This window comes from Lampetra fluviatilis, chromosome 1, assembly GCF_964198595.1.
Source record: "Lampetra fluviatilis chromosome 1, kcLamFluv1.1, whole genome shotgun sequence".
Classification (NCBI taxonomy): domain Eukaryota; kingdom Metazoa; phylum Chordata; class Hyperoartia; order Petromyzontiformes; family Petromyzontidae; genus Lampetra; species Lampetra fluviatilis.
In genome coordinates this window covers 27,321,460-27,330,742 of record NC_136275.1, presented here as the reverse complement: position 1 = coordinate 27,330,742, position 9,283 = coordinate 27,321,460, and the positions used below count along the sequence as shown (strand labels likewise).

Here is a 9,283-nt window from a genome sequence, read left to right as displayed (position 1 = left end):
GCTCCCTCGCTCTCTCCCCTCGCTCTCCTCCTCGCTCTCTCGGCTCACGGCGCTGGCTCCCAAGTTCATTTCTAGTCGAGGTCTCCTTCTCTCTCACACTCTCTCTCACACTCTCTCTCCCACTCTCTCTCCTCGCTCTCTCCTCTCGCTCTCTCGCTCATGCCCCCCCCCCTCCCCCGCGCGCTGGGCAGACACGAGAGCGACTCTGGCCCCGCGGGAGGAGCGCACCGCCAAGTCGTGAACGGACTCATTAGCGCGCGAGGAATGGCGGTGCGTGAGCGCGACGGTTAAGGGAGGAAGAAGTCGGGTGGGTGGGTGGGTGGGAGAGGGAGGAGAGGGAGAGAGATTCTAAAATTGGGGATTTCAGAGAGAAAGAGACAGAGAGATGATGGTGGTGGTGGTGGCGGCGGTGTTGATGGAGAGAGGGCTCAGGAGTGTTCAGGATAAAACTCAGGCCTGGTAGCACGTTTCTGAACACCATGGTCTGTGTGGGTGTGTGTGTGATTGCCAAGACCGCCCGTTCAAGGCTATATGGGGGTTCTTTGTCTTGTGTGTGTGTGTGGTGGTGGGGGGGGGGGCGCAGCGGTTAGCGCGTTGTGCTACGAGCCTGGTGACCCGAGTTAGATTCCCGCTAACGGTCAGCACCAGTGACGAGGCCTCCCCTAGGTCGTCTCAGCCTCAAATGAGTACCTGGTGCGGTGTGTTAAGCATCGCCACTGGGAAGAGACAAAGGCGGCGCGGGCGTGGTGCTGGCCACCCACCCCCCTCGTGTGCCGCTACGGTCTTCATCGGTGCTCGCGGAGAGCACTTGCCCCGCCGCCACGGCCGCCCGTTAAGTCGTCACGGGGCATTGCTTTGTGTTTGCGGCGCAGCGCAATGCGCTACGAACCCGCACACCCCGAGTTGGACGCGCGCTCACAACCGACAATAACAGTGGCGGATATTTAAATCGACCCAAACGACATTTTCCTGGCGCGCTGTGCGGATCGCAGGTGCTGGAATACTACAGACGGCCCCTGTGCACCAACAGCAGTCTGTTGGAGGCTACCCTGGATGGGGGGGGGGTCTTTGTGCGCGTGTCGTCTCCGATGCGCCGTAGTTTGTATCCTATTAACCACAATTCGCCGAGGCAGCGCATCATTGCTTTGTGATATACCCTCGGGCACATGAATCATATTCGCGTGCATTATAACTTCGTTTCCTCTCCGTATACATTGAATCGCATGGACGTGGGAGCATGGCATTATTGTAATTATTGTACAGGATGGTACGTGAATTAATATTATACGTCGATTTCCATATTCGTTTTTAAATAATTGAATACGATTTAAAAGATGACGTTATGAAATGTAACCACTTTAGCACCGCTCTGTTGTGAGATATCATTGTGGCAATAATTGTTTCACGTTGCGCGTATTCATTGTGAGTGTGGTGCTTTATTTATTCATTCATTGCCGAGCGCATGGCGAAAACTATTGCAATTAACGTTAATGTCCAAGTTTAGAACGCATAATCATGAAATGTGCTGCGTGAATTACACTGCTCATGAATAATAGCATAGCCCCCGTGGATGCAAATTAACGGAAGCGTCTGCCTTACCCAGGTGATTTTAAGCAGCGGGTAAGGTACTTCATTAATATTATAAAATATAACCAATCCCCAGCGAGGGATTCTTCAATGCGGCTCACACCCCCCCCCCGCCCGCTCCCCATAGTCTAATTTCTTAAATGCATCCGCTAATCAAATTTATTAACAAAAAAAGAGATATTCCGGAAACGAATTCTGGAATAAATCACATCACATCAATCGATGTGAAAAGTTTATTAACAAAAAAAAAGAGATTCCTAAAGGCGTCTCCGTTGGGCAGAGATCTACAACTCCGCAGCGATCGGTGAGATGGGGGGGGGGTAATCTACACTTCATCACAATTACATTGGTTGAAACTAAATGTATCGTATTTAAGTGGGTAATTAGCTTAAAATCTAATAAGCTAATGCGCCTTTTTGAAATTCAAATCTATAATAGATCACTGCTCATTGTTTAATTCGGGTGGCATTCCCGCATGCGGCGCATCAGTCCGACCACCAAGTTCTATGTGGAATGTTTAGTTACGACACTCCAATAACATTAGCAACAATTATTATTATATACTCAACTGCCCTTTGTCAATCCACTGCTGGATGAACACCTCCCCGGGGCACTTCCGTGTCGGCCACATCATGATGGCATGTCATACGATGCTTTATGAAACGTTGCACATTGTATAACAAATTTTCTTCCAATGCCACAATGTTGTTGGCGCGTGTGCTGTGTGTTGTTGTTGTTGTTGTGAACTGTGATTCCGTACCAATGCCAACGCCAACAAGAATCGCCAAACAATGTGTGGGTATCGTAGAGGATTGTGTATAGCCATACTTCACCACGCTGGTCAGTAGAGTGTTGATGAGCGGGCTGGGGGGCTGGGTGGGTGAGTGGGAGTGAGGTTCGCGTTAGCCGAGCGGCGAGCGCGCCGCGCTACGAACGCGGCGACCCGAGTTCGATTCCCGCTAACGGCCACCAACACCCAGTGACGATTATCTGAACCGGTCCTGGGCCTTCCCTAGGTCGGCTCAGCCTCGAATGAGTACCTGGTGCGGTGTGCAAACATCGCCACTCGGGAGACAAAGGCGGCCGGGCGTGGCGTTGGCCACTCACCCCCATCGTGTGCCGTGCCGCCCTTCATCGGTGCTCGCTAGCAGCACTTGCTTGTGTACGAGGGATCTTTGGTGAAGTCTCGCTGGCCACTGCTTGCTGGCAATGGCTGGGTTTCACAACGCAGTGCGGATGGCCGTTCGTTGCACCGCCGCTGCGACACTCCGTGCATGCGAACATCGGCACGCGCCAGCCGAGTGAGTGAGCGAGTGATGAATTGGGTAATACAACACAATAAAAAACCTGTCTCTACAGGTTACGCAGGAAAGTTGCCCACGCGAGTCCGAAATTCTTAAGACCGACGCAACGCGAGCAAGGCGTTTTCTTTTTTAATTAATTGCGGGGTTTTGTGAGCCTCAATCACCGACGGATCGGATTTGTTCAGTGAATATATCGCGCTATCGATGTTGGCTCCATCCGCGTTGGGAATACACTTCCATAGCACCGCGAGTGCCTGTAACGCATTCAGGGGATAGCCTCCCACTGTGTGTGTACATATATACATATATGTGCATGGATGAACGATGGGTATAGTAAGGAGCGGTATGGTAGCGGTGAGCGCGCCGCGCTACGAACCCGGCGAGCCGAGTTCGATTCCCGCTCACGGCTACCAACACCCAGTGACGATTATTTGAACCGGTCCTGGGCCTCCCCTAGGTCGACTCAGCCTCAGATGAGGTCCCGGTTGCGATGCGCAAACGTCGCCACCCCGATGCCCACACGTGCGGCCGCTGGCGATACACGATCGCCCGAAGTCTGCCTGGTCAGATCTTTACGTCACCAATGGTACCAAATAAAAAAAAACGTTACAACGACACTAAATACGGTCAACAAGCTTTGAGAATGCACTTAGCATTGAATGAATCGTTAATTGGGTAACAAATACGACGATCGTGCCTGCCGGAATGTGGGCAGTGCACGCGCTAAACCCGTAATCATAATATGATGACATTTACATTGGAGTTCGCCTCTAAGCGGACGGCTCATATTTCCACCATTAACATGTTTTTATTGCATGGCTTTTCCAATTTAGTTTTGCCCAAAAGATATTTATATCGAGTGACGGTCGCCATAGAATAACTTTGGCGATAGCGCTGTGGTCTCCTATGTGTTACGAGTACATATATAGCTACTTTCTTTGCTGCGAATAAAACTAACCTCGGGTTAATTCTGTGCGACTGTTGTTCTTTGTTGTTGTTTATGATATATTAGTTGTTGTTGTTTATGATATATTTGTTGTTAACACGGTGTGTGTAACATCGGCGTTATTTTTTTCATGGAGGTGACTTTAATTGATATCGGGTTCCGACTGACCGTCATCAAACGTTTTAATTTATTCTCGTAAAACTAATTGAATTGGTGCGCGCGTGCGTGCGCGTGTGTGTATGTGTGTGTGCGTGTATGTATGTGTGTGTGTATGTGTGTGCGTGTGTGTGTATGTGTGTGTATGTGTGTGTGTGTATGTGTGTGTGTATGTGTGTATGTGTGTGTGTATGTGTGTGCATGTGTGTGTGTATGTGCGTGTGTGTGTATGTGTATGTATGTGTGTATGTGTGTGTGTATGTGTGTATGTGTGTGTGTGTGTGCGTGAGGAGCATCACAATGTGCACTGTTTTGACTCTTCATGTGTTCGTCCCAAATCTTCCCAAAAGGTGAAAATTCACGTGACAAGCCCTGGGCGTTGTGACTGCTCCGGCTGGAATTTTAAACAGCAACAAAACAGATCTGAACTTGCGTGTATCGGAAAGAGTCACGTGACTTGTTAGTTGGGTATTCAAAAAATTAAAACTCCACTTAATAATATTATATCAAATAAATAACGTACATACAGCCTTTAGGGGCATCGCGCACCCATTTGTCAACCTAATATTCTCACAACAGACGAAATAAATTACAGAGAAATCTATTTGATTAATCATCAAAATGAGCATCATGAGCTATCATCTGTTTCAGATTTTTTTTGGGAGAAATAAAAATGTACTCGCAGGTTTATTGCGCAATGCGCGTGTGTCGTGTCCGTCCCCGTTGCTCTCGAGGGCACGGCATAGCGTGTACGTGTGTGTGTACATATATATATACACTACACAGCTGCATGGACTTGCTCACACCCGCCAGCTCGAAGCTTAACTTCTCTCGCTTCGGCAAGATTCGTTCCTTCTCGCAACCAGGGAAGCAAGAGGCGATGAAGCGGAGAGGGATAGCGGGCGGGGTGGTGGCAAATGGTGTGAAAGCCTCGCTTTGATGGGACGAGAATTTCGAGTTTACCGCCGTAAACACGGACAGCCTTCGGCGGGCAAGGGGGTCCTGGCTGGTTATGCAACGCGAACGTGCGCCGCTTGCGAATTCTCCTCGCTCCTCCGGTCTCTCGCATCGCCGCTGCGAGAAACGCCATCGGTGGCGGGGTGGGGGGGTGAAGCAGAGGCGGGGGGTAGAGGCGGGGGGGCGGGGGGGGACGGGGTGGTGGCGCTGGGGGGGGGGGGGTGTGCCCCCCTCGGACCCTAAATTTCGAACTCCCCCCTCTCCAAGCTCATCATCACCATCTCCCCTCCAGCCGCCTTCAATGAGGCGGAGTCTGCCGCCGATGCCACGAAGGTCCCATTGGCTGGCAGGGCGCGTGACCGCGCGCGAGTGCGAGAGAGGAGAGGGGGGGGGCGCTCGTCCTGGCGCTTGAAAATGTTTTCTCGGGATGCCGCCGCTGCTGATGATGATGCTGCCGCTGCTGCATCTGCTGATGATGCTGCCGCTGCTGCCGCTGCCGCTGCTGCCGCTGCTGCTATGTCGGGTGGCTGCTGCGATGCCAAGAATCATCCAGAGCCCTTGTTCGCGCCGCCGCCTCCGCGCCTGAAGATGTCATCGCCGTCGGCCCCGTCGTGTCCTCCGAACGCGCCGGCTCTCGCCAACTCGTTCCTCGTCGACTCGCTGCTCGTGAGCGCGAGTCGCGCGAGCTCCTCCGCCGCCGCCGACTTGTTCTACGCGGGCAAAGGCGGCCCCCTCTACGCCGGCTCGGCTGCGAGTTCGCAGCACCACCACCACAACCACCACAATCACCACAACCACCACAATCATCACAATCACCAGCAGCAGCAGCAGCATGGCTACGCAGCAGCCGTGCAGAATTGTAGTCTCGTGCAATCACTCGTCAAACGCTCGGACCTGCCACCGCCCCACCACCACCACCATCCGCACGCTGTTCACCACTACCACCACCACCAGCAGCAGCAACAACAACAGCAGCAGCAGCAGCAGCGCCTAACTCTGGGCTCGCACCACCCCGCCACTGTCTACGCGACCTCTATGCCAGAGGGCGGATCGTGGGGAGATCCGATCCGGGCATGCGGCCAGCTGGACGCGAACCAATGCGCGCCGTCTCACGGAGCCGTCTTCTCGCCGCACGCCGTCAAGGAGGAGGACGCCTACTGCCTGTACGGAGCGGTCGACGTGACCCGGGCGGTCAAGCCGGACGCGGCGTACGGGCGGCTTCAGCTGCAGGGCGCCGAGGCTTCGGCAGCCGCGTCCGCCGCGTCCGACGGAGGCGCGGGGGTCCCCGTGCCCGGCTACTTTCGCCTGGGGCAAATGCCCTCGGCGGTGGCGGTGAAGCCCCTGGACTTCAGCGCTTTGGAGGACGTCTCGCCCGCCGCCTTCACGCGCTCGCCCGAGTTGAATCACGACCCCACCGGGGCGGGGGCAGCGGCGGGGGCAGTCGAGGCGGCGTCGGTGTCGCTGTCGGGATCCCCGGCTCGCTTCGCGCCCAGTGGACTGGACGACGACGCGGCAGCGGTGGCGATTGGCGCAGGCGTCGGTGCCAGGCCGGGGGCCAGTCCCGAGGATCGGGGGTCACCGAAAGAGCCCCCCCCCATCTCCGCTCCTCACGCTGGGCCCCCCGCTTTGGGCGGACCCATCAACCACCACAACCACCACGACCACCACCACCACCATCACCAGATCGCACCCTCCCGCTACGAGGAGCGTTCGCCCTCGCAGCGCGCGGAGAGCGGCGGCTTCAGCCCCGGGGGCGCGCCCAAGGCAGGTGGGTGCGGCAGAGGCGAGCCGCTCGCTGTGGCGGCGGCCGGTTGAACCCCGGCAGAGAGGCGTGCTGGTTACGGGGGGAACGGGGGGGGACGGGGTGTCGAGGGGGTGCCGTGGAACGACGGGGGCGGATTGCGCGCCATGTCAAGTGACTTGATGCCACAAGAGCCGCGGCCTTCGTAGTGGGGGTGAGGAGGAGGAGGAGGCGGGGGGGGGTGTTGGAGATTATTCATCGCTGTCTTAGAATCCACCAACGTAGACCGTCGGTTTATGATATATGTTGGTATCATCGTTGTATTTAATTGCATTATTAGTCGTCCTATTATTGGAAACCACCGACGTTTACTGCATTAGCCGCGCCGCTGGTTGTGTGGCTCGTAGCCTGTTGTGCTTGATGTGGTTTTATTGTGTTTTTTTTATTTATTATATAATATATTACATATCGTGCGGTATGTACTTGGTTTTATTGTTATGCTCGGCACATGATCCTCAAACGGTGGGGGCAGGGAAGGGGAGGGACGCCATCATTATTGTTTCAAGTCAATGCAGGGTACGATCTGAACTTCACTCGTCACGGTTCCACCTGTGGTGGTGGGTCTCGTGGCGAGGCCGGTCCTCGGAGTGGCCACGCGGTAGGGCATGTCGTCACATCATTGCGACCGACTTCCTGACCATTGCGCGGCTCTTGCGAGCACTTGGTGCGTGTCACCGGTGAACTTGCCGTGTGTTGCGTGTGTATACATACACACACAACATACAAAGATCACCACGTGTAGCCTTGACACAGACTGCTTGGGGGAAAGTTATGTTAGCGAGCACCTATGAAGGCGGGCTCGGCACGCGAAGGGGGAGGATGGCCAGCACCACGCCCGGCCGCCTTTGTCTCCCCTGTGGCGATGTTTACACACCGCGCCAGGCACTAATTTGAGGCTGAGTCGACTTAGGGGAGACCAGATCCAGGAGCGGTTCAGATGAGCGTCCCTGGGTGTTGGCCGTGAATCAAAAATCGAACCCGTGTCGCCAGGTTCGTAGCACATCGCGCTAACCGCTGTGCGCACACACAAACACCAGCTTCGCTATGCCATTCTAAAGCGCCTTGTTAGCTCAGTGGGCTTTGCTTGGTCAATACACCTCTGATTGTAACATATCCGAGCAATCTACACGTCAGAAGAGGGAGAGTGACACGCAACACTCCGAATACAGCAGCAGGCGTCAGGGTCGGGTTCGAACCCGCGCCCTCCTGTATACCAAGCGAGGTAGTTAACATCTCGCCACGATGCTCAACACCTGGGCACGCCACACAGACGCGCCCGAGGCGAGATGCGCCCATTGACAACTCGCCCATCAGAATTCGCGTCGTTCTCAGCGCAATCAGCTCGATGTCAACCCGCGACCAGCTGGTCATTGAGATATCGACGCGCTTTTTGGCCACAAATTTATCTCCCCCCCCCCCCAACGCCCCCCCCACACACATCCCCCCCCACCCACCCAAAAAAATGAAAAACTTCTCAAAAAACTATTAACATAATAATAGTCATCTTTATTTTACAGAACGCATTTTCATATCGAAGTACATCACAGTCCTGTGAAATCTCTGCTCACAACGCAGGGTTCAAATCAATTATAAATACTGATGCTAATCATAAGCAGAACAGCACTAATAATAACGATGACAACAATTACACTCGCGCTGTCGACAGATATGAAGAGCAAGCTGCGACACAGGACGACATTAATAATTATTATAATAATTACGAGAACATGTTTTCACTCGCAGCTCGGGTGACATCCACAAACAAACGAGAGAAAGCGCCAACAACGAGATCCAACCTCGACGGAATATCTCTCACATCTGCCTTGACCGCCCGAGTGTGAAAATGTTGTCGTTGCTCCGCATCTATTCCAGCAGCCGTACGGAAGAAGAAACATTATAATAAGCAGGTAGACATATCTGAACGCTGTGCTGCCCCCGTGTCTCTCTGTCTGTCTCTCTCTCTCTCTGTGTCTCTGTCTCTCTCTCGGTGTCTCTGCCTCTCTCACTGTCTCTCTCTCTCTCTGTCTCTCTCTGTGTCTCTCTGTCTCTCTGTCTCTCTCTTTGTCTCTCTCTCTGTTTCTCTCTCTGTCTCTCTGTCTCTCTCTCGGTGTCTCTGTCTCTCTCACTGTCTCTCTCTCTCTCTCTCTGTGTCTCTCTCTGTGTCTCTCTCTGCGTCTCTCTCTGTGTCTCTGTCTCTCTGTCTCTCTGTCTCTCTCTTTGTCTCTCTCTCTGTTTCTCTCTCTGTCTCTCTCTCTCTCTGTCTCTCTCTGTGTCTCTCTCTCCCCGTCTCTTTGCCTCTCTGTCTCTCCGTCTCGCCGTGCAGAGGTCGTCGGCCGCGACGGGGACGCCGCGCGCGAGACGCCGGGCGGCTGGCTGACGGCGAAGAGCGGCCGCAAGAAGCGCTGTCCCTACACCAAGTACCAGACGCTGGAGCTCGAGAAGGAGTTCCTCTTCAACATGTACCTGACGCGCGAACGGCGTCTCGAGATCAGCCGCGGGGTCAACCTCACCGACCGCCAGGTCAAGATCTGG

At 54.2% G+C, this 9,283-nt stretch overlaps 1 protein-coding gene across 1 annotated transcript in view; it reads left to right on the top strand.

Moving 5' to 3' along the window:
• Positions 1–5,538: 5,538 nt before the first annotated feature.
• Positions 5,539–9,283, top strand: part of LOC144939608 (homeobox protein Hox-A10-like) — a 3,829-nt gene continuing 84 nt past the window's right edge. The window contains exons 1-2 of the mRNA XM_078866715.1: positions 5,539–6,718; positions 9,075–9,283. The exon at positions 9,075–9,283 is cut by the window's right edge and continues 84 nt beyond it. Coding sequence (XP_078722841.1) covers positions 5,539–6,718; positions 9,075–9,283 — 1,389 coding nt within the window. The remainder of the gene's footprint in view (positions 6,719–9,074) is intronic.